Source organism: Cetorhinus maximus, unplaced genomic scaffold (assembly GCF_964194155.1).
Source record: "Cetorhinus maximus unplaced genomic scaffold, sCetMax3.hap1.1 HAP1_SCAFFOLD_2044, whole genome shotgun sequence".
In the NCBI taxonomy this organism is placed as follows: Eukaryota; Metazoa; Chordata; class Chondrichthyes; order Lamniformes; family Cetorhinidae; genus Cetorhinus; species Cetorhinus maximus.
Genome location: NW_027597984.1, coordinates 1 through 25,000, shown reverse-complemented (window position 1 = coordinate 25,000; position 25,000 = coordinate 1). Strand labels below are relative to the sequence as shown.

Genomic DNA, 25,000 nt, shown 5'->3' with positions numbered 1-25,000 from the left:
ACTCCCTCAGTACTGACCCTCCGACAGTGCGGCACTCCCTCAGTACTGACCCTCCGACAGTGCGGCGCTCCCTCAGTACTGACCTTCCAACAGTGCGGCGCTCCCTCAGTACTGACCCTCCGACAGTGCAGCTCTCCCTCAGTACCGACACTGGGAGTGTTGGCTTTGAATGTTTGTGCTCAAGCCCTTCAGTTGTACTTGGACCCAGGACCTCGGAACTCCGAGGTCAGAGGTGCTACCGACTGAGACCCGTACAAAATACAAATTAGGAGCAGGATGAGGCCACTCGGCCCCTCGAGTCTGCTCTGCCATTCAATAAATTCAGGGCTGATCAGATTTTAACCTAGCCCCACATTCCTTCCCATCCCAGATAACCTTTGACCCTCCTTGTTAATCAAGAATCTATCTCGCTCGGCCTCAAAAATATTCAAAGACTCTGCTCCCACCGCCTTTTGAGGAAGAGAGTTCCAAAGACTCATGACTCTCAGAGAAAAATAAATTCTCCTCATCTCTGTCTTAAATGAGCGACCCCCTTATTTTTAAACAGTGACCCCTAGTTCTAGATTCTCCCACAAGGGGAAACATCCTCTCCACATCCACCCTGTCAACACCCCTCAGGATCTTATATGTTTCAATCAAGTTGCCGCTTACTCTTCTAAACTCCAACGGATACAGGCCTAGTCTGTCCAACCTTTCCTCATAAGACAACCCATCCACTCCTTGGTTCAAACATGGACAAAAGAGCTGAACTCCCGAGGTGAGGTGAGAGTGACTGCCCTTGACATCAAGGCCGCATTTGACCGAGTGTGGCATCAAGGAGCCATCTTCAGCTGCTTTATTCCTCCCATCATAAGGTCAGAAGTGGGGTCTGGAGTCACATGTAGGCCAGACCGGGTAAGGAGGGCAGATTTCCCTCCCTAAAGGGGGCATGAGTGACCCAGATGGGGTTTTTACAACAATCCACAATGGCTTCAGATTTTTATTGAATTCAAATTCCACCATCTGCCATTGTGGGATTCGAACCCGGGTCCCCGGAGAATTACCCTGGGTCTCTGGAATATTAGCCCAGCGACAACACCTATACGCCATCACCTCCATTGAGTCCATATCCGGACTCCGAGGGTTCAACGACGGGGAGACATTAAACACAGACTCGGGTTGTATTCCCTGGAGTTTAGAAGGTTAAGGGGGTGATCGGATCAAAGTTTTCCAGATATTTCGGGGAACTGATAGGGTCGAGAGAGAGAGAAACTATTCTCACTGGTCGGGGAGTCTGGGACTGAGAGGGGCAGAGTCTAAAAATTCGAGCCAGACCTTTCAGGAGTGAAATTGGGAAACACTTGGTCACACAAAGGGTGGGAGAAGTTTGGAACTCTCTTCCGCAAACGGCGATCGATGCTGGGATTGATTACATTTAAATCCCAGATTGAGAGATTTTTGTTATCCAAAGATATTAAGGGATACGGGGGTGAAGGCGATGGAGTTCGGTCACAGGTCAGCCATGGTCTCGCTCAATGGCAGAACAGGAAAGAGGGGCTGAATGGCCTCCTCCTCCTGTTACTTTAGTCAGATGATATTTACCCTACCCCGCAGCCTCGACAGGTTTTTTTTGGGGGGGTTGGAGGGGTGGGGGGGTGAGAGTTCCAGATTCCCACTCCCCCCGTGTGTGAGGATGGGCTTCCTGACATCACCCCCGAGCGGCCTGGCTCCAAGTTTCTACCCAGCAGCCCCTCCCAACGGCCCCATCCCCACCCCCACCGGGGCCAAGAGTTCCGCTCTCCCGACGCCTTTCGTTCTCACCCGTTCATTTCTCTTACCCATTTCGGTAGGGTTCCCTCGGTGGGATTGTGGTGGTGGTACTGTAACACAAACACCGTGGCAATCACCACAAACCCCACGATGATCATGATGCTGGCAAAGTATTGTCCTGTGGAGAGAGGGCGCTGAGAGTTATTAAGTCCTCTGCCGCACTCTGTCTACATGTCAAGGTGCCCGTGGCAAGGTCAGAAAGACAGGCACCGCTGTCGGCCATTCAGCCCCTCGAGCTCACCCTACATGCAAGAAGATCCAAGAACGTTGACAGCACAGGAGGAGGCCATTCGGCCCATTGTGTCTCTCCTAGTGAGCAATGCACCCAGTCCCATTCCCCCGCCTTCTCCCCGTGACCCTGCACATTCTCCCTGTTCCGATAATTCTCCAATTCCCTTTCCAAAGCCTCGATTGACCCCTCCTCCCCCCACACCCTCGGGCAGCGCATTCCAGACCCTCACCACTCGCTGGGTGAAAAAGTTTCTCCTCGTGTCTCCATCGCTTCTTTCTCCAATCCCCTTTAAATCTGGGTCCCTCTGCTTCTCGATCCTTCTCCCCCGATGGGAACAGTTTCTCCCCGTCGACTCTGTCCTAGACCCCTCGTGATTTTGAACACCTCCATCGAATCTCCTCTCAACCTTCTCTTCTCCGAGGAGAACAGTCCCAACTTCTCCAACCTGTCCACACAACTGAAGTTCCTCATCCCTGGAACCGTCCTCGTGAATCTTTCCTGCACCCTCTCCAATGCCTCCGCATCCTTCCTAAAGTGCGGCGCCCAGAACTGGACACGATACTCCAGCTGATGCCGAACTCCTGCCTCATACAAATTCAACGTAACCTCCTTGCTCTTGTGCTCTCTGCCCCTATTAATGAAGCCCGGGATGCTGTGTGTGCTCTACTAACCGCTCTCCCAACCTGTCCTGCCACCTTCAATGACTTATGCACCTATACGCCCAGGTCCCTCTGCACCCATCCTCCCAACTATTTCGAATTGTATCCTTTATTTTGATCTTCTCCCTCAATTCCATTCTATCCTGCCCTTTCCCTCAGTGTCCAAAAATCTATCTACCCCTGTCTCGAATATACTCAGCGACAAAGCATCCACAGCTCTCTGGAGCTAGAGGTTGCCAGGAATCCACCACCCTCCAAGTGAAGAAATTCCTCCTCAGCTCAGTCCAAAATAGCCGACCCCTTGGCCCGAGACTGTGTCCCAGATTCTCCAGGCCCGGAGCGATTGGTGGAGGGAGTGGAGGGTGGTCAGCGGGAAACAGTCTCTCAGTGTCCAACCCGTCAAACCCTCTCAGAATCCAACACGTCTGAGTGAGATCACCTCTTCATCCTTCTAAACTCTGGAGAACAAGAGCCCGTTCTGCTCCATCCCTCCTCAGAGGGGCAACCCCCTTCAACCTCAGGGGCCAATCCAGGGGGCCTGTGGAAGGCCCACTATTGGAGGAAAGGAGTGTGCACTCCAAGTCTGCAGATGGCCTTAAATGATCAGGGACGAACACACGAACAAGGAGGAGTGGGCCATTCAGCCCCTCGAGGGATAGTAAGTAGAATAGATAGGCGTGGGGACCAGAAGGAAAAAAACAGTTCGGACTGGTACCCTTATTGCCCAGTTTTTACTGGTGTTCCATTTTAAGGTATACAAGGCCAGTTCGGACCGGGACTCTTATTTCCCGGTCCTTACTGTTTTTCCCTTCTGGGGATTGTGGGGATGGACATTGATAGATTAAGTGAGTGGGTCAAACTGTGACAGACGGAGCTCAGTGTTGGGGGGAGTGTGGGACCCGCCCGCTCTGGGGCGTCGGAGAGATCGATCCGGATATTTTCTAAACGGGGAGAAGCTGGGAGCTGGGCAGGAGCGGAGAGATTTCGGGATTCGAGGAAAGGAATCACTGAAATAACCATAACGACTGGAACATCGGCCTTTATCCCGAGGGGGAATGGGATACAAAGTGGGGGGTGGAAGTGATGTTACTGCTGTACAGAGCTCGATCCCATCGGGAGTAACCGGGCTCAGTTCTGGGCCCCCACACCTCAGGAAGGGTATAAGACCATAAGACATAGGAGCAGAAATTAGGCCATTCGGCCCATCGAGTCTGCTCCGCCATTCAATCATGGCTGATAAGTTTCTCAACCCCATTCTCCCGCCTTCTCCCCGTAACCTTTGATCCCCCCTTACCAATCAAGAACCTATCTATCTTGGTCTTAAATACGCTCAATGACCTGGCCTCCACAGCCTTCTGTGGCAATGAATTCCATAGATTCACCACTCTCTGGCTAAAGAACTTTCTCCTCATCTCTGTTCTAAAAGGTCTTCCCTTTACTCTGAGGCTGTGCCCTCGGGTCCTAGTCTCTCCTACTAATGGAAACATCTTCCCCACGTCCACTCTATCCAGGCCTTTCAGTATTCTGTAAGTTTCAATCAGATCCCCCCTCATCCTTCTAAACTCCATCGAGTATAGACCCAGAGTCCTCAAACGATCCTCATATGTTAAGCCTTTCATTCCTGGGATCGTTCTCGTGAACCTCCTCTGGACCCTCTCCAGGGCCAGCACATCCTTCCTGAGATACGGGGCCCAAAATTGCTCACAATATTCTAAATGTGGTCTGACCAGAGCCTTATAAAGCCTCAGCAGCACATCCCTGCTTTTATATTCTAGTCCTCTCGAAATAAATGCCAACATTGCATTTGCCTTCCTAACTACCGACTCAACCTGCAAGTTAACCTTAAGAGGATCCTGGACTAGGACTCCCAAGTCCCTTTGCACTCCAGATTTCTGAATTCTCTCCCCATTTAGAAAATAGTCTGTGCCTCTATTCTTCCTATCAAAGTGCATGACCTCACACTTCCCCACGTTGTATTGCATCTGCCACTTCTTTGCCCATTCTCCTAACCTGTCCAAATCCTTCTGCAGCCTCCCCGCCTCCTCAATACTACCTGTCCCTCCACCTATCTTTGTATCATCTGCAAACTTAGCCAGGATGCCCTCAGTTCCTTCATCTAGATCACTAATGTATAAAGTGAAAAATTGTGGTCCCAACACTGACCCCTGCGGAACTCCACTAGTCACCGGCCGCCATCCTGAGAAGGACCCCCTTATCCCCACTCTCTGCCTCCTGCCAGACAGCCAATCTTCTATCCATGCTAGTACCTTGCCTCTAACACCATGGGCTCTTATCTTACTGAGCAGCCTCCTGTGCGGCACCTTGTCAAAGGCCTTCTGGAAGTCCAAGTAGATAACATCCATTGGCTCTCCTTTGTCTAACCTACTCGTTACCTCCTAAAAGAATTCTAACAGATTTGTCAGGCATGACCTCCCCTTGATGAAACCATGCTGACTTTGCCCTATTTTACCATGCACTTCCAAGTATTCTGAAATCTCATCCTTAATAATGAACTCTAAAATCTTACCAACGACCGAGGTCAGGCTAATCGGCCTTGTAATTTTGAATATATTGACCCTCGGGGGGGGGGTCAGCGCAGATTCACCGGAACGATCCCAGGGCTGAAAGGGTTAAATTCCGAGGACAGGTCACACAGACTCGGTCTGTATTCACAGAATCTCACAGTGCAGAAAAGGCCCTTCGGCCCATCGAGTCTGCACCGACACGTGAGAAACACCTGACCTACCTACCTAATCCCATTGACCAGCACTTGGCCCATAGCCTTGAATGTTATGAGGTGCCAAGTGCTCATCCAGGTACTTTTTAAAGGATGTGAGGCAACCCGCCTCCACCACCCTCCCAGGCAGCGCATTCCAGACCCTCACCACTCTCTGGGTAAAAAAGTTTTTCCTCTCATCCCCCCCCTAAACCTCCTGCCCCTCACCTTGGACTTATTCCCCCTTGTGACTGACCCTTCAACTAAGGGGAACAGCTGCTCCCTATCCACCCTGTCCATGCCCCTCATAATCTTGGACACCTCGATCAGGTCACCCCTCAGTCTTCTCTGCTCCAACAAAAACAACCCGAGTCTATCCAACCTCTCTTCATAACTTAAATGTTTCATCCCAGGCAACATCCTGGTGAATCTCCTCCTCTGCACCCCCTCCAGTGCAATCACATCCTTCCTATAATGTGGAAACCAGAACTGCACACAGTACTCCAGCTGTGGCCTCACCAAGGTTCTATACAACTCCAACATGACCTCCCGACTTTTGTAATATATGCCTCAATTGATAAAGGCAAGTGTCCCATATGCCTTTTTCACCACCCCACTAACATGCCCCTCTGCCTTCAGAGATCTACGGACACACACACCAAGGTCCCTTTGTTCCTCAGAACTTCCTAGTGTCATGCCGTTCATTGAATACTTCCTTGTCAAATTACTCCTTCCAAAGTGTATCACCTCACACTTTTCAGCGTTAAATTCCATCTGCCACTTATCTTCCCATTTGACCATCCCGTCTATATCTTCCTGTAGTCCAAGACACTCAATCTCACTGTTAACCACCCGGCCAATCTTTGTGTCATCCGCAAACTTACTAATCCTACCCCCCACATAGTCATCTATGCCGTTTATATAAATGATGAATAATAGGGGACCAAGCTCAGATCCCTGTGGTACGCCACTGGACACTGGCTTCCAGTCACTAAAGCATCCTTCTGTCATCACCCTCTGCCTCCTACAACTAAGCCAATTTTGAATCCACCTTATCAAATTACCCTGTATCCCATGTGCATTTGCCTTCTTCATAAGTCTCCCATGTGGGACCTTGTCAAAGGCTTTGCTGAAATCCATATAAACTACATCAACTGCACTACCCTCATCTACACACCTGGTCATCTCCTCAAAAAATTCAATCAGATTTGTTAGGCATGACCTCCCTCTGACAAAGCCATGCTGACTATCTCTGATCAAACCTTACCTCTCCAAGTGGAGATAGATTCTCTCCTTCAGAATTTTCTCCAACAGTTTCCCTATTACTGACGTGAGACTCACTGGTCTGTTGTCCCCTGGTTTCTCTCTACAACCCTTCTTAAATAGCGGAACCACATTAGCTGTTCTCCAGTCCTCTAGCACCTCTCCTGTGGCCAGAGAGGAATTAAAAATTTGGGTCAGAGCCCCTGCGATCTCCTCCCTTGCCTCCTTCAGCAGTCTGGGACACAAATTACCCGGACCTGGAGATTTGTCCACTTTTAAGCCTGCCAACACCTCCAATACCTTGTCACTCCCTAGATCAATTTGCTCAAGAACCTCGCAGTCTCTCTCCCCGAGTTCGATACCTTCATCCTCATTCTCTTGGGTGAAGACGGGTGTGAAGTATTCATTCAACACTCTAGTGATGTCCTCTGGCTCCACCCATAGATTGCCCCCTTGGTCCCTAATGGGCCCTACTCTTTCCCTGGTTATCCTCCTCCCATTGATATACTAATAGAATATCTTGGGATTTTCCCTACTTTTACCAGCCAGAGCTTTCTCATATCCCCTCTTTGCTCTCCTCGTTGCTTTCTTAAGCTCCACCCTGCACTTTCTGTGCTCCACTAATGCCTCTGCTGATTTGCTCCCCTTGTACCTGCTAAAAGCCTCTCTTTTCCTTCTCATCGTATCCTGAATACCTCTGGTCATCCATGGTTCTCTGGGCTTGTTCCTCCTTCCTCTCACCCTAGAGGGAACATGTTGAGTCTGTACCCTCCCCATTTCCTTTTTGAACACCCCCCACTGTTCCTCTGTAGATTTCCCCACAAGTAACTGTTCCCAGTCTACCTTGGCCAGGTCCTGCCTTATTTTACTAAAATCCACTCACCCCCAATCCAAAACATTTTTTTGCAACTTGTCTATTTCTTTGTCCATAACAAACTTAAACTGTACCATGTTGTGATCGCTATCACTAAAATGCTCCCCCACCACCACCTCAACCACCTGTCCAGCTTCATTCCCCAGAATTAGGTCCAGCACTGCACCGTCCCTTGTTGGACCCTCTATATATTGACTTAAAAAGTTCTCCTGTTGTAAAATTCTCCGAGGTATTCCCTTGAATGTGGAAGATTAAGGGGTGTTCAAGGGTGTTCCTGCGTGGTGTGTGAGCCCAGATGTGTTCCCCCAAGAAAGCGAAAGTTACAGTGGCTGTAACCAGCCCATATCCAACCCGAGTTATTGGATTCAGCTTCCCAGAGTGACCAGGTGGGATTGGCACCTTATGGTTCCCAGCCTAGTACTGTAGTGACATAGGGTGTGTTACTCTGTGCACTGCCCTACCTATCAGAGGGATAGAGTCCGAGGTCGCTGGCATTATCTCAGCTACAAGGAGCATGAAGACAGTCAGAGAGAGCAGCACAGTGATACCTGTGGACAGTGAGAACAGAACACAGTCAAAAAAAATTACATTTATTTATCGCCGTCAACATCCCAAAAGTGATTACCAATCAAAATCTGATGCCGGGCCACATGAGGAGATATTACGGAGAGGCAACCAAAAGCTTGGTCAAAGAGGTCAGTTTTAAGGAGAGAGAGAGAGAGAGAGACAGAGAGAGACAGACAGACAGAGACAGACAGACAGAGGGAGAGAGAGACAGACAGACAGAGAGAGACACAGACAGAGAGGGAGACAGACAGGCAAACAGACAGAGAGAGAGAGACAATGAGAGTGAGAGGTGGAGAGGTTTAGGGAGGGAATTCCAGAGCTCAGGGCCCCAGGCAGCTGAAGGCACGGCCGCCAATGGTGGAGCGATGGGAATCGGGGGTTGCTCAAGAGGCCGGAATTGGAGGAGCGCAGAGATCTCGGAGGGGTGTAGGGGCTGGAGGAGGTTACAGAGATAGGGAGGGGTGTAGGGGCTGGAGGAGGTTACAGAGATAGGGAGGGGTGTAGGGGCTGGAGGAGGTTCCAGAGATAGGGAGGGGTGTAGGGGCTGGAGGAGGTTACAGAGATAGGGAGAGTTGTAGGGACTGGAGGAGGTTACAGAGATAGGGAGGGGTGTAGGGGCTGGAGGAGGTTACAGAGATAGGGAGGGGTGTAGGGGCTGGAGGAGGTTACAGAGATAGGGAGGGTTGTAGGGACTGGAGGAGGTTACAGAGACTGGGAGAGGGAGGCCGTTGCCTGACTGGAAACCAACATGGGGTTGAGAAGCACGTGTCTCGGTGGGTGGGTGTGGGAGGTGGGTGTGGGGGATGGGTGTGGGGGGTGGGGGTGGGGTGCGGGGGTCTGGGTGTGGGGGGTGGGTGTGGGGGGTGGGTGTAGGGGATGGGTGTGGGTGTGGGGTTGGGTGTAGGGGGTGGGGGTGGGGTGCGGGTGTCTGGGTGTGGGGGGTAGGTGTGGGGGGTAGGTGTGGGGGGTGGGTGTGGGGGGTGGGTGTGGGGGGTGGGGGTGGGGTGCGGGGGTCTGGGTGTGGGGGGTAGGTGTGGGGGGTGGGTGTGGGGGGTGGGTGTGGGGTTGGTTGTGGGGGGTGGGTGTGGGGTGCGGGGGTCTGGGTGTGGGGCGTAGGTGTGGGGGGTGGGTGTGGCTGTGGGGGGTGGGTGTGGGCGGTGGTTGTGGCTGTGGGGGGTGGGTGTGGGGGGTGGGTGTGGGGGGTTGGGTGTCAGGTGTGGGTGTGGGGGGTGGGTGGGGGGGGTGGGTGTGGCTGTGGGGGGTTGGTGTGGGGGTTGGGTGTCGGGGGTGGGTGTGGGGGTGGGTGTAGCTGTGGGGGGTGGGTGTGGGGGTGGGTGTGGAGGTGTGCGTGGGGGGTGGGTGTGGGGGGTGGGTGTGGGTGTGGGGGGTGGGTGTGGGGGGTGGGGGTGTGGGTGTGGGGTGTGGGTGTGGGGGGGGTGGGTGTGGGGGGTGTGTGTGGGGGGTGGGTGTGGAGGGTGGGTGTGGGGGGGTGTGGGGGTGGTGGGTGTAGGTGTGGGGGGTGGGTGTGGGGGGTGGGTGTGGGGGGGGGTGTGGGGGGGTGGGTGTGGGGGGTGGGTGTGGGTGTGGGGGGTGGGGGTGTGTGTGTGGGGTGTGGGGGTGGGTGTGGGGGGTGGGTGTGGGGGGTGGGTGTGGGGGGTGGGTGTGGGGGGTGGGTGTGGGTGTGGGGGGTGGGTGTAGGGGTCTGGGTGTGGGGTGTGGGTGTGGGGGGTGGGTGTGGGGGGTGGGTGTGGGTGTGGGTGTGGGGTGCGGGGGTCTGGGTGTGGGGGGTGGGTGTGGGGTGTGGGGGGTGGGTATGGGGGGTGGGTGTGGGGGGTGGGTGTGGGGGGTGGGTGTGGGGGGTGGGTGTGGGGTGTGGGGGGTGGGTGTGGGGGGTGGGTGTGGGGTGTGGGGGGTGGGTATGGGGGGTGGGTGTGGGGGGTGGGTGTGGGGGGTGGGTGTGGGGTGTGGGGGGTGGGTGTGGGGGGTGGGTGTGGGGTGTGGGGGGTGGGTGTGGGGGGTGGGTGTGGGAGGTGGGTGTGGGGTGTGGGTGTGGGGGGTGGGTGTGGGGGGTGGGTGTGGGGTGTGGAGGGTGGGTGTGGGGGGTGGGTGTGGGGGGTGGGTGTGGGGTGCGGGTGTCTGGGTGTGGGGGGTGGGTGTGGGGTGCAGGGGTCTGGGTGTGGGGGGTGGGTGTGGGGTGTGGGTGTGGGGGGTGGGTGTGGGGGTTGGGTGTGGGGTGTGGGTGTGGGGGGTGGGTGTTGGGGGTGGGTTTGGGGGGTGGGGGTCTGGGTGTGGGGGGTGGGTGTGGGTTGCGGGGGTCTGGGTGTGGGGGGTGGGTGTGGGGGGTAGTTGTGGGGTGTGGTTGTGGGGGGTGGGTGTGGGGGGTGGGTGTGGGGAGTGGGTGTGGGGGGTGGGTGTGGGGGGTGGGTGTGGGGTGTGGGTGTGGGGGGTGGGTGTGGGGGTGGGTGTGGGGGTGGGTGTGGGGGGTGGGTGTGGGGTGTGGGGGTGGGGGGTGGGTGTGGGGGGTGGGTGTGGGGGGTGGGGGTCAGGGTGTGGGGGGTGGGTGTGGGGGGTGGGTGTGGGGGTGGGTGTGGGGGGTGGGTGTGGGGTGTGGGTGTGGGGGGTGGGTGTGGGGTAGGTGTGGGGGTGGGTGTGGGGTGTGGGTGTGGGGGGTGGGTGTGGGGGGTGGGTGTGGGGTGTGGGTGTGGGGGGTGGGTGTGGGGTGTGGGTGTGGGGGGTGGGTGTGGGGTGTGGGTGTGGGGGGTGGGTGTGGGTGGTGGGTGTGGGGTGTGGGTGTGGGGGGTGGGTGTGGGGTGTGGGTGTGGGGTGTGGGTGTGGGGGGTGGGTGTGGGGTGTGGGTGTGGGGTGTGGGTGTGGGGGGTGGGTGTGGGGGTGGGTGTGGGGGGTGGGTGTGGGGTGCGGGGGTCTGGGTGTGGGGGGTGGGTGTGGGGTGTGGGGGTGGGGGGTGGGTGTGGGGTAGGTGTGGGGGTGGGTGTGGGGGGTGGGTGTGGGGGGTGGGTGTGGGGTGTGGGTGTGGGTGTGGCTGTGGGGGGTGGGTGTGGGGGGTGGTTGTGGGGGGTGGGTGTGGGGTGCGGGGGTCTGGGTGTGGGGGGTGGGTGTGGGGTGTGGGTGTGGGGGGTGGGTGTGGGGTGTGGGTGTGGGGGGTGGGTGTGGGTGGTGGGTGTGGGGTGTGGGTGTGGGGGGTGGGTGTGGGGTGTGGGTGTGGGGTGTGGGTGTGGGGGGTGGGTGTGGGGTGTGGGTGTGGGGTGTGGGTGTGGGGGGTGGGTGTGGGGGTGGGTGTGGGGGGTGGGTGTGGGGTGCGGGGGTCTGGGTGTGGGGGGTGGGTGTGGGGTGTGGGTGTGGGGTGTGGGTGTGGGGGGTGGGTGTGGGGGGTGGGTGTGGGGTGTGGGTGTGGGGGGTGGGTGTGGGGGGTGGGTGTGGGGTGTGGGGGTCAGGGTGTGGGTGTGGGTGTGGGGGGTGGGTGTGGGGGGTGGGTGTGGGGGGTGGGTGTGGGGGGTGGGTGTGGGGTGTGGGGGTCAGGGTGTGGGTGTGGGTGTGGGGGGTGGGTGTGGGGTGTGGGTGTGGGGGGTGGGTGTGGGGTGTGGGGGTCAGGGTGTGGGTGTGGGTGTGGGGGGTGGGTGTGGGGTGTGGGTGTGGGGGGTGGGTGTGGGGTGTGGGGGTCAGGGTGTGGGTGTGGGTGTGGGGGGTGGGTGTGGGGTGTGGGTGTGGGGGGTGGGTGTGGGAGGTGGGTGTGGGGGGTGGGTGTGGGGGTGGGTGTGGGGGTGGGTGTGGGGGTGGGTGTGGGGGTGGGTGTGGGGGGTGGGTGTGGGGGGTGGGTGTGGGGGGTGGGTGTGGGGTGTGGGTGTGGGGGGAGGGTGTGGGGTGCGGGGGTGTGGGTGTGGGGGGTGGGTGTGGGGTGTGGGTGTGGGGGGTGGGTGTGGGGTGTGGGTGTGGGGGGTGGGTGTGGGGGGTGGGTGTGGGGTGTGGGTGTGGGGGGTGGGTGTGGGGGGTGGGTGTGGGGTGCGGGGGTCTGGGTGTGGGGGGTGGGTGTGGGGGGTGGGTGTGGGGGGTGGGTGTGGGTGTGGGGTGTGGGTGTGGGGGGTGGGTGTGGGGGGTGGGTGTGGGGGGTGGGTGTGGGGGGTGGGGGTCAGGGTGTGGGCTGATGGGCGAGGGGTGAGATCAAGCCCATCCTCCCCCCAACCCCCATCCCGACCTCCCTGGGGTCGAACTCCCTGGAACGCTGGTGTCTGGGAGGAAGGGGACTCACCCAGTGAGACCTTCTCCCCGGATTCTGCAGGCAGTAGGAAGACCAGGAGGGCCATACAGGAGAGGAGCAGGCAGGGGATCAGCAGGTTGAGGGCGTAGAACAGGGTCCTGCGCCGGATCATGATGTGGAAGGTGATGTCTGGGTAGGGGGCCTTGCAGTACTCGTAGTAGATCTCATTCCTCTGTCCTGGGACCCCTAGACACAAGACATCGGCATTAGAACAGGGGGCAATGCATTGGAATACCGAAGCAGAGGGGAATGATAACGTACGGGATAGAATATGGCACTCGGACCGGCTTTTGAAGTCTACCATTGGTAAATAACACGATCACACGGATTAGGAGCAGGAGGAGGCCATTCGGCCCCTCCATCCTGCTCCATTCTATAGGATCATGGCTGATCTGGTTGTGGTCTCAACTCCACTTTCCTGCCTGTCCCCCTCCATAACCCTTCACCCCCCCGGTCGATCAGAAATCTCTCTAACTCGGCCTTGAATATATTCAGTCACCCGGCCCCCACTGCTCTCTTGAGGGGGGGGAGAGAATTCCACAGACTGACCACCCTCTGAGAGAAGAAATTCCTCCTCATCTCCGTCTTCAATGGGAGACCCCTTATTCTGAAACTGTGCCCCCCCCCTCCTCGTTCTAGATTCCCCCACGAGGTGGGGAAACATCCTCCCAGCATCCACCCTGTCAAACCCCCTCCCCTCAGGATCTTATATGTTTGAATAAGGTCACCTCTCATTCTTCTAAACTCCAATGGGTACAGGGCCCAACCTTTCCTCATAAGACAAACCCCCTTCATCCCAGGAATCAGCCCCAGTGAACCTTCTCCGAACGGCTCCCAATGCAAGTATATCCCTGCTTAAGTAAGGATACCAAAACTGGATACTTCCCAAGCCCTCAGGCCATCTCCTGGGAGATCTGGAGGAAATTCCCAGAGGTGGAAAAACTAAAACTCCTCCCTGACTCAATCTGGGGAGTTCAAAACCAACCCAGGGAATCACAGGGACTAAATGAGGACACTTGGCCCTTCAATACTATGTGATCTCTGTCCCAGTTAAGAACCCTGCCTCTTCAAGGCTTAAATGGCCACCCCCCAGCCAGCAACACCCTCCAGAGGCAACAGGAGGAGGCCATTCAGCCCCTCAAGCCTCTTCCACTCATGCCTGATGTGCACCTCAACTCCATCTCCCTGCCTTGGTTCTGTAACCCTTAATCCCCTTAACCCAACAAAAATCTCTCCATCTCCATTTGGAAATCTCCAGTTGACCCCCTCCCAACCTCGACAGCTTTTTTTGGGGGGTAGGAGGAGAGATTTCCAGATTCCAGGCTCCCCTGTGTGTGTGTGTGTGAAGTGCTTCCTGACATCCCCCCTGAACGGGCCTGGCTCCGATTTTAAGCTTCTGCCCCCTTGTTCTGGACTCCCCACCCCCACCAGGGGAAACAGTTTCTCTCTATCTCTACATAAATTCACCAGACTAATACCTGGACTCCGAGGGTTAAATCACATGGAGAGATTTAACACAAACTAGGAGTGTATTCCCTGGAATTTAGAAGGTTATGATCAAAGTTTTCAAGGGAATTGATAGGGACGAGAGAGGGAGAAACTATTCCCGCTGGTCGGGGAGTCTGGGAACCGGGGGTGGGGGTTACAGAGTCTAAAAATTTGAGCCAGACCTTTCAGGAGTGAAATTCAGAAACAGTTGGTCACACAAAGGGTGGGAGAAGTTTGGAACTCTCTTCTGCAAATGGCGATCGATGCTGGGATCAATTCAATTTCAATCTCAGATTGAGAGATTTTTGTTATCCAAAGATATTAAGGGACACGGGGGCGAAGGTGGGTCGATGGGGTTAGATCACAGATCAACCATTGAATTGTGGGACAGGATCGAGGGGCTGAATGGTCTCTACTTCTTCTTATGAACCCTCTGGAGTTCCTTTTGTCGTTTCATACGTCTGGTCGGGACAAATCCACTGTACTCACAACAATATAGGGGGTGCTACATAAGCACAATGAGTGCATCAGGGAATCGTATGTTCAGCTTTTATATAGAGCATGATGGACGGCCCTTCCCCCTCCGTCCAGCACCTACCTATCAGGTCCCACTCTCCATTCGGGATAAAGCCGGAGAGGTCAGCATCGAGCATCTGCAGATCAAGAAGCCAGCCATCATAGGTCCAGGAACCAAACTTTAACTTGCACTTCTGGATGTCAAAGGGAAACCAGCGGACATCGATGCTGCAAGAGCTCATGAAGATGCCTGTTTGTCAGAGCAGAGGAAAGACTCCATCTCAACCAGTCATTGGCAAAATCCAAAGATTCCTTCTACTCTGGAACTGGTAGAACCCAAACAAACCTTACTCTGGAGCTGGTAGAGCCCAAAGGCCCCTTATTCTAGAGTTGGCACAGTCCAAGACCCCTTATTCTAGAGTTGGTAGAGTCCAAAGACCCCTTACTCTGAAGCTGGTACAGCCCAAAGACCCTTTATTCTAGAGTTGGCACAGTCCAAGACCCCTTATTCTAGAGTTGGTAGAGTCCAAAGACCCCTTATTCTGGAGCTGGTGGAACCCAAAGACCCCTTTTTCAAGTGCTGGTACTGTCCAAAGACCCCTTATTCTAGAATTGGCACAGTCCAAAGACCCCTTGTCCTAGAGTTGGTATGGTCTAAGGATGCCTTATTCTGGAGTTGGTAGAGTCCAAATACCCCTTATTCTAGAGTTGGTAGAGTCCAAGGACTCCTTATTCTGGAGTTGGTAGAGTCCAAAGACCCCTTACCCTGGAGTTGGTAGAGTCCAAAGACCCCTTACCCTGGAATTGGTAGAGTCCAAAGACCCCTTACCCTGGAGTTGGTAGACCCCCCAGAGATTCTAACATGTCCCATTAGATTGGACAATTGTGGGCACCGTTCTATCATCGCTACCTCCCTGCGTGTACCTGCTGCCGTCATTTAGTTTATTAACTGTGACCCTCGGTTGTGTCCACCTTTGGTGCCTTCCAATCTCAGTCGCGCTTGTTGGCCCAGATTCTGGGGTGTGAATGAGGCTGAAACTCCGTGCGTTCGCCATCGTGACTCCACTGTCAGTCAGACAGCAACTCCCAGGGTCTGCAAGGGTGCAGGACAGAGGCGGGAATCCAGAGGTTGCTCTCCCTGATTCTATGCTTCTCCAGAGGGCATTCTCCCAAGGCATCTCCCCCTTCCCCCACCCCAGGGTGCTAACAATGGGAAATCCTATGAAGAGTCAAGAATTCCCATTTGTACACTGTTAGTCTTACCGTGAAAACATTTGAAAAAGATACAGCTTGTGGAATGAGATGCAACTTAAGGAGTACTCCCGAACAACCTCTATGGCCCTGATAAACCAATCTTATATTTGTGGGATCTCAACCCATTGTATCTCTCTGCTGTCACACGTGCCACAAAATCCACTTGCAGTGGCCCAGAGGGGAAAGGGGGAAATCGATGCCACAGGATCGCCTGATCATCGTGGGCAGCTCTCTTTGAGGTTGGAGGGGAAGTGCCCTTTCTTTGCCACTGGCCGGGGAATTGGTCCTTCACGCTGTGGGTGCTACGACCCTCGCACCTACAGCCGTACAGCCTCCCTACTGCGATTTACCCCCAGCAGCGCTATCTCGATATTATGTAATTCTGCATAACGCCAATCACCTTATTCTGTTTGATAATCTGTACAGGCCTCGCTATGCCTACCTTGGGGCTAATATTTAACCAACACCGCCCTCCCACCCACCCAAAAAAACATAGATTTTCTCTCATCAATAGCTCACTGCTGTTTGTGGGAGCTTGCTGTGCACGAATTGGCTGCTGCATTTCCTATATTACAACAGTGACCACACATCCAAACTACTTCATTGGGTGTGAAGCACCAGCAGTGTGGAGTCTCTGAACTGGGGTGGGAGGGGGGGAAGGGGTGGAGGGGGTGGGGGTGGTATGTACTTGAACCCATGGCTGTCTGAGATAGGCAGGCACTTGACGGACTGGCAGCCACCCACAGAGATGCCCAAGTGAGTGTGGGACACTTCCAGTCTCTTACGTAGGTAGGCCCGGGTGGCAAAATTTAGCCTTAAAACCAACCACTTTTATACTGGATTGACAGTGGTAGGCAACAAGGTCAAGGAAGCCATTTTAACACTAACGTGCGGCCTCCTGCAGCTCTTTCACATTCTGCATTTCATATTCTGAATTAACTAAGTTTTTGAATTTGAAGCCAGTTATGAAAACAGGCAGCGACGAGCTGGGATGGCGGGATTGCCTCATGAGGCGAGATTGAGGAAACTGGGCCTCTATTCTCTAGAGTTTCAAAGAATGAGAGGCGATCTCACTGAAATGTACCAAACTCTCACAGGGCTCGACATGATGCTTTCCCTGGCTGGGGTGGGGAGTCTAGAACCAGGGGACACAGTCTTAGAATAAGGGGTGGGCCATGAGATGAAGAGGAATTTCTTCACTCAGAGGGTGGCCAATCTTTGGAATTCCCTACCCCAGAGGGCCTTGGAGGCTCAGTCATCGAGTCTGTTCAAGACAGAAATCTTAACAATTTCTGGATATTAATGACACCAAGGGCTATAGGGATAGTGAGGAATAATGGCGTAGAGAGATGATAGCCATGATTTAGTTGAATGGCGGAGCAGGCTCGATGGGCCGAATGGCCTACTCCTGTTCCTACATTCCTATGAACCTCAATTAAGTTATAATTAATGAATTGGCGTGATTAATAAGTATATTGGGAAGACTGGGTGTTTATTTAAAATTAATACTATATAAACTTGAATGTTTAGGGGTGGAAGGAGAACAAGTTCCATAAGGCCATAAGACCATGAGACATAGGAGCAGAAATTAGGCCATTCAGCCCATCGAGTCTGCTCCGCCATTCAATCATGGCTGATAAGTTTCTCAACCCCATTCTCCTGCCTTCTCCCCCTAACCTTTGATCCCCTTACCAATCAAGAACCTTTCTATCTCGGTCTTAAATACACTCAATGACCTGGCCTCCACAGCCTTCTGTGGCAATGAATTCCATAGATTCACCACTCTCTGGCTAAAGAACTTTCTCCTCATCTCTGTTCTAAAAGGTCTTCCCTTTACTCTGAGGCTGTGCCCTCGGGTCCTAGTCTCTCCTACTAATGGAAACATCTTCCCCATGTCCACTCACGCCCCTTTGAACCAAGGTGTTACCGATAAAAGATATAACTAGAGACAGCTACGAAATTTGTTCATTCTGTGTCTCTCTGTGCTAAGTTAGTAGACTATGGAGATCGTAACATGCAAGGTACAAGGTGTCCCAATGCTTATTGCATTTGTTCCGGCCTAGTAACAATGGCGGAACCCTCTTGGAGTGTTTTGATAGGTCACCGGATCAGTTCAAAGGTCAGTGAACACACTTCTTGGGAAGTCAGTTTTTGGTCCAGAGGCAATGGACAAAGACAGGGACAGGAAGAGGTCCCAGTTAAGTTAAAAAGGGCTGCAGTGAGCAGGCTTTAAGTGAAGTGGGGCTCGAGAGAAACCCGGACGATCTGAAAAGGCAGCCGAAGATTGGTGACTCCCTGCTGCGGGCCCAATGGGGCAGAAGTGCCCATTTGGAGGAGTGCTTGGCACAGCCGAAGAGCTGAAGTTGCGCTTGTGAGCTAGTGGTCCGGGTGTCCACAGGGAATCCAGGAGAACTGAATCTCGGAAGGCGAGATTGAAGCCTTGCGAGGTGGGGGGGCTGAGGGTTGAAGCTGTCCAAGTCGGAGTGACCTTTGGAGAGAATTCCGAGAGGAAATCTTCAAAGGTGAAGATTGGAAACGTCCAGGAAAGAGACGGGGTTTCAGTGACATTGGTTGACTCACAGTAAGGCTATTGCAAAATCCATGGACTCCATTTTGGTTGCACCTGTCACCTATGATACCTGTGGTGTGTTCAACTACAGTTCACCTGTTAATTCATACTTAAACTCTGAACGTTAGAGTATAAGATAGATATTGTAAACGGTTTTATCTTTCCAAACTTGCAGAGTGACATTTCTTTAGTTCAAAACCTGTAGAACCTTGTGGCTCTATTTGCATTTTGAATCTTAAGCATCGTCTCAATGGAGCAAAATATTATTGGTCGCTGACCGACCTCCCCCTCCACGTCCTGGGATCTGGCCAAGACCCATTCAATAATCCTGGCAAACAGCTTGAGCAGTAGCCTGCCCTAACATGGAGTGATGTCCACTTACAGGAATAAGATCCTGTGAGGATTCGTTGCTAGCCAAGTCTTGAAGACTCGCGAGTACGACTCGCGTGTCAAGCCCGGAGAGAAGGTGGAAGTGAGCAGCGTTTCAACTGAATCGGGCAACTGGATGAAGGTGTAAAAGCCATTGTTCAAAATTTGGATAAGTGTATCTTTTCTTGGATAAACTCTCTGAAAATTGGCTCCCCAAACCTTGCCTGAATTGGTTAAGTTAAGAAAGTGAGTTAATCCAAAACTGTCCATACAAGCAGAGCAAAACTAAACGGACAATCAGGCACAGTCACAGCACAATCTTCCGCTTACCTGGAGGGATGAAGGTACAGTGCCCGCTCGAATTCACGAGCACATTCGTCTTAAATGTTGAGTCGAAGTCACCATCAGCGCTGCAACGAGGGCAAGGCACAGAGTCAAGGCCCCATTTCTATCAGCTGATCTCCCTTGGCACCCCACCCCCAAACCGAGCAATCAGGGATTTTGCACAGATTTGCATTCAAACCCAGCCTCTCCTCCCTCCTGCCCGTGGAGAAGGAGCAGGATTTGCACTTGGGGACAGCTAGAGTTCAATTGCGCGGCGGAGGTTTGTGCGGGTGGGCGGTTGCTGGTAAATCCCAAGCTCCTGGCCTTGTGGGGGGCGGGGAGGGGGGGTGGTTGTGGCCAACTCATCAAGGTCAGGGGAAGGGAGAAAGAATAGCCCTGGGAAGGGGCTGGGGGTAAAGTATTTAATCCTGTGAAATAGCAAGAAGGAGGAGCTATGAGGAGGGATGGGATAGGCTGGTGTTGTTTTCCTTAGAACAGAGGAGGCTGAGGGGTGACGTAATTGAGGTGTGCAAAGTTATGAGGGGCCGTAATAGGGCAGATAGGAGAGACCTGTTTCCCCGAGCGGAGGGGTCAGTTACCAGGGGGCAAGGATTTAAGGGGATTGGTGGAAGGCTTAGAGGGGACGTGAGGAGAAACTTTTTCACCCAGAGGGTGGTGGGTGTCTGGAATTCACTGTCTGAATCGGTGGTTGAGGCTGAAACCCTCATTTAAAAGGGACCTGGATCTGCATCTGAAGTGCTGTAACCTGCAGGGCTACGGGACCGGGTGCTGTAACCTGCAGGGCTACCTCTACGCTGTCCCCATCAAACACTCCCAGGACAGGTACAGCACGGGGTTAGATACAGAGTAAAGCTCCCTCTACACTGTCCCCATCAAACACTCCCAGGACAGGTACAGCACGGGGTTAGATACAGAATAAAGCTCCCTCTACACTGTCCCCATCAAACACTCCCAGGACAGGCACAGCACGGGGTTAGATACAGAGTAAAGCTCCCTCTACACTGTCCCCATCAAACACTCCCAGGACAGGTACAGCACGGGATTAGATGCAGAGTAAAGCTCCCTCTACACTGTCCCCATCAAACACTCCCAGTTGTCCTGCTAGGACCAGAACCCATCTGTTAAAGGTGAAAGGGTTGTGAGTATCCTGTAGAAAACAGCAGGAATCGGCTGAATGGACAGTGCCTACCTGTTATATAATAGAATGTCTGGGATCCAGACCTGGTCTGAACGGAACCGGATATTTTTCACTCCTGGATAGTCTGATTCATTCCATTGAAGGTAGTGGTCTTGCCAATTCTGTAACACAAAAGGTCATCTTAGGCTCCCGGTTCTAATAGAGTGTCCACTTCAGCATGAATCACTCAAATCTTCACAACCTTAATCTTCCCACTCTCTGGTATTGGTTCACCCAAAGATGGGAATCAGGGGGAAAACTCTCCGCTGGTTGGAGTCATACCCAGCACAAAGGAAGATGGTTGTGGTTGTTGGAGATCAATCATCTCAGCTCCAGGACATCACTGCAGGAGTTCCTCAGGGTTAGTGTCCTCGGCCCAACCATCTCCAGCTGCTTCATCAATGACCTTCCTTCCATCATAAGGACAGAAGTGGGGATGTTCGCTGATGATTGCACAATGTTCAGCACCATTCGCGACTCCTCAGATACTGAAGCAGCCCCGTGTCCAAATGTTGCAAGACCTGGACAATATCCAGGCTTGGGCTGACAAGTGGCAAGTAACATTCACGCCACACAAGTGCCAGGCAATGACCATCTCCAACAAGAGAGAATCTAACCATCGCCCCTTGATATTCAATGGCATTACCATCGCTGAATCCCCCACTATCAACATCCTGGGGGTTACCATTGACCAGAAACTGAACTGGACCAGCCATATAAATACTGTGGCTACAAGAGCAGGTCAGAGGCTGGGAATCCTGCAGTGAGTAACTCACCTCCTGACTCCCCAAAGCCTGTCCACCATCTACAAGGCACAAGTCAGGAATGTGATGGAATACTCTCCACTTGCCTGGATGAGTGCAGCTCCCACAACACTCAAGAAGCTCGACACCATCCAGGACAAAGCAGCCCCACTTGATGGGCACCCCATCCACAAACATTCACTCCCTCCACCACCGACGCACAGTGGCAGCAGTGTGTGCACCATCTACAGGATGCACTGCAGCAACTCACCAAGGCTCCTTCGACAGCACCTTCCAAACCCACAACCTCTACCATCTAGAAGGACAAGGGCAGCAGACACATGGGGAACACCACCACCTGGAGGTTCCCCTCCGAGCCACTCACCATCCTGACTTGGAAATATATCGGCCGTTCCTTCACTGTCGCTGGGTCCAAATCCTGGAACTCCCTCCCTAACAGCACGGTGGGTGTACCTACACCATAGGGATGCAGCGGCTCAAGAAGTTCCCTGTGCTGTCCGTTGCCCATTGGCTGGATCTCTGATGGGCAGGAGCTGGAGACCTTGGGCATCGCCCAGGTCCCCCGACCTATCCTCCACTACCAGCGGCAGTTGGCAACTCTGATTGGCCGCACACCTGGAGGTTCCATCACACACGATCCTCCCCTGCCCTCCAAGCCCCGCCTCCCACTCGCCCTCTGATTGGACGGTCGGCAGGTCCACCATCACCTTCGGAACATACAAACGTGCAGGGTAGGAGCAGGAAGAGGCCACTCAGCCCATCGGGCCTGCTCCACCATTCAATAAGGTCAAGGGTGATCTGATTTTAAACTCAACTCCGCATCACCTTTCACCCCCTGGTTAATCAGGAATCTATCTCGCTCGGCCTTTAAAATATCCATATACTCTGCTTCCACCGCCTTTTGAGGAAGAGAGTTCCAAAGACTCACCAACCTCCGAGAAAACAAATCCACCTCATCTCTGTTTTAAATGGGCGACCCCTTTATTTTTAAACAGTGACCCCTAGTTCTAGATTCTCCCACAAGGGGAAACATCCTCTCCACATCCACCCTGTCCAAGGCCCCTCAGGATCTTAAAGGTTTCAATCAAGTCGCCTCTCACTCTTCTAAACTCCATCAGATACAAGTCTAACCTGTCCGACCTTCCCTCATAAAACAGGCCGCGCATTCCTGGTATTAGTCTGGTAAACCTTCTCTGAACGGCTTCCAACACATTTACATCCTTCCCTAAATAAGGAGACCAATACTGTACACAATACTCCAGATGTGGTCTCACCAGTGTCCAGTACAACTGAAGCATAACCTCCCTACTTCTGTATTTAATTCCCCCTCACAATAAATAACATTCTCTTAGCTTTTCCTAATTAATTGCTGTAATTACAATCGAACCTTTTGTGATCCATGCACTAGGACACCCAGATCCCTCTGCGTCTCAGAGCTCTGCAATTTCTCACCATTTAGATAATTAGCTTCTCTTTTATTCTTCCTGCCAAAATGGACAATTTCACATTTTCCCACATTATGCTCCATTTGCCAGATCTTTGCCCACTCACTGAACCGATCTATATCCCTCTGTAAGCCTCCTTAAGCCCTCTTCATAATTTACTTTCCTACCAATCTTTGCGTCATCAGAACCACTCCTCCGGTCCCTTTATCCAAATCATTTATATAAACTGTTAAGCAGTTGAGGCCCCAGCACTAATCCCTGTGGCACACCCCTCGTCACATCCTGCCCACCTGAAAAAAGACCCATTTATGCCAACTCTCTGCTTCCTGTGAGCAGGTCAATCTCCTATCCAGGCTGATCGGAAAGCAAACAGAACCTCAAGTGGTCCTGATCCGGTGATCCCCGGCATCTCCCCGCCAGTGACCAAAGTTTCGATAAGTGAAAGAGTTTCAAGAGAAGCCTCCCCCCCCGACCTCCCACTCCCAGCACCGCTCGACAAGAAGCGCTAGGATCTTCCCAACATTTTATCCCAGCCCCTCCTGCTCCGAGTGTCACTCCCAGCAGGGGGGTCTCAGAGATGAACCTTCCCACTTCAGCGGTAAGTTGGGTGGGGCTGGTGACGCCTAGAGCAGGGCGTTGGCACAGGCTGCCCGGTTCACACAGGGACCGTCGCAATCCCCTACAGCACCACCCCCACCCCCACCTCCTCAAACAGGACAGAGGGAAATGGCCCCTCGGGTCAGTCAGTGTGCTAAACCGGCCGTGTGTTGTGGGAATTCCCAGTAAGTGTCGAGTTCGGGGAACAGGCCAGAAGGTGGTCCTGAAGCTGAAAGGGTGGTGGACAGAGGCATGGCCCAGGTTATTTACCATCTGCAGCCAAATGTTCGTGGTAATGACTTGGTTTTTCTCATCCTGTGAGACAAAGGCAGACAAGGCATTAGTTGTTAAGGTAGCCACATCGCTAAGATAAAAGCCAAATACTGTCGGAGGGTCAGTACTGAGGGAGCGCCGCACTGTCGGAGGGTCAGTACTGAGGGAGCGCCGCACTGTCGGAGGGTCAGTACTGAGGGAGCGCCGCACTGTCGGAGGGTCAGTACTGAGGGAGCGCCGCACTGTCGGAGCGTCAGTACCGAGGGAGCGCCGCACTGTCGGAGGGTCAGTACCGAGGGAGCGCCGCACTGTCGGAGGGTCAGTACCGAGGGAGCGCCGCACTGTCGGAGGGTCAGTACCGAGGGAGCGCCGCACTGTCGGAGGGTCAGTACTGAGGGAGCGCCGCACTGTCGGAGGGTCAGTACTGAAGGAGCGCCGCACTGTCGGAGGGTCAGTACTGAGGGAGCGCCGCACTGTCGGAGGGTCAGTACTGAGGGAGCGCCGCACTGTCGGAGGGTCAGTACTGAGGGAGTGCCGCACTGTCGGAGGGTCAGTACTGAGGGAGTGCCGCACTGTCGGAGGGTCAGTACTGAGGGAGTGCCGCACTGTTGGAGGGTCAGTACTGAGGGAGTGCCGCACTGTCGGAGGGTCAGTATTGAGGGAGTGCCGCACTGTCGGAGGGTCAGTACTGAGGGAGTGCCGCACTGTCGGAGGATCAGTACTGAGGGAGTGCCGCACTGTCGGAGGGTCAGTACTGAGGGAGTGCCGCACTGTTGGAGGTGCCGTCTTTCAGGATGAGGTGTTAAACCGAGGGCCCTGGTCTGCCCCTCTTGGGTGGATGTAAAAGATCCCACGGTGGTTTTGGGAGAAGAGGGTGGTGGAGTGAGGAGCTTTCCCCGGATTTCTGGGGCTATTATTTATCCCTCAACCAACATGACAGAAAAAAACAGATGGTCTGGGTCATTCTCGCATTGCGGTTTGTGGGATCTTGCTGTGCACGAATTGGCTGCCACGTTTCCTGCACTACAACAGTGACAGCCCTTCAAAAAAGTACCACATGGGGTGTGAAACACTGTGGGAACCCCCCGCTGAGGAGGTGAGAGGCGCTAGCGAAATGCAGGTCCATCTTTGTCCAGAGCGTCTTTGTTGTTTTTCGAAAATTCTCAGGCACTCTTGGGTCTGGAACCACCGGCCCCAGAGGATGTGAGACATCGGCGGGAGGGAATTCCACATGCGCAACACACACTTACCACATCCATGAGCTGTCGGAGGCTGATGGAGAAGGAGACAGCGAGCGGGAGGGAATCATTCTCCACTGGCCGGACAAGCGGGTTATAATCCTTCAGCAGCTCACGGTATAACTTCTCCTGATGCCTCCCCTGGTCTGACCCTGCAGAGGGAGTAACACAGTCACAGTCATCAAACACTCCCAGGACAGGTACAGCACGGGGTTAGATACAGAGTAAAACTCCCTCTACACTGTCTCCATCAAACACTCCCAGGACAGGTACAGCACAGGGTTAGATACAGAGTAAAGCTCCCTCTACACTGTCCCCATCAAACACTCCCAGGACAGGTACAGCACGGGGTTAGATACAGAGTAAAGCTCCCTCTACACTGTCCCCATCAAACACTCCCAGGACAGGTACAGCACGGGGTTAGATACAGAGTAAAGCTCCCTCTACACTGTCCTCATCAAACACTCCCAGGATAGAGATGGGGGGAGAGAGGGAGAAAAAGACTGAGACAGAGAGAAAGAGACAGAGACCGAGGGGGAGAGAGTCAGAGACAGGAGAGAGAGACAGAAGGG

The 25,000-nt window shown here is 53.9% G+C and overlaps 1 protein-coding gene across 1 annotated transcript in view; it reads right to left on the bottom strand.

Annotated features, from left to right (window-relative positions):
• The window catches only part of LOC144676883 (neuronal acetylcholine receptor subunit alpha-7-like), a 25,726-nt gene extending 1,176 nt beyond the window's left edge, over nt 1-24,550 (bottom strand). Inside the window, exons 1-8 of the mRNA XM_078537198.1 lie at nt 24,441-24,550; nt 23,188-23,232; nt 20,124-20,233; nt 18,920-18,999; nt 14,480-14,647; nt 12,385-12,579; nt 8,015-8,101; nt 1,818-1,927 (exon numbers count right to left, since the gene is read on the bottom strand). Of these exons, the coding sequence (XP_078393324.1) occupies nt 1,818-1,927; nt 8,015-8,101; nt 12,385-12,579; nt 14,480-14,647; nt 18,920-18,999; nt 20,124-20,233; nt 23,188-23,232; nt 24,441-24,449 (804 nt within the window). The 5' untranslated portion in view covers nt 24,450-24,550. The remainder of the gene's footprint in view (nt 1-1,817; nt 1,928-8,014; nt 8,102-12,384; nt 12,580-14,479; nt 14,648-18,919; nt 19,000-20,123; nt 20,234-23,187; nt 23,233-24,440) is intronic.
• Between the last annotated feature and the right edge of the window lie 450 nt (nt 24,551-25,000).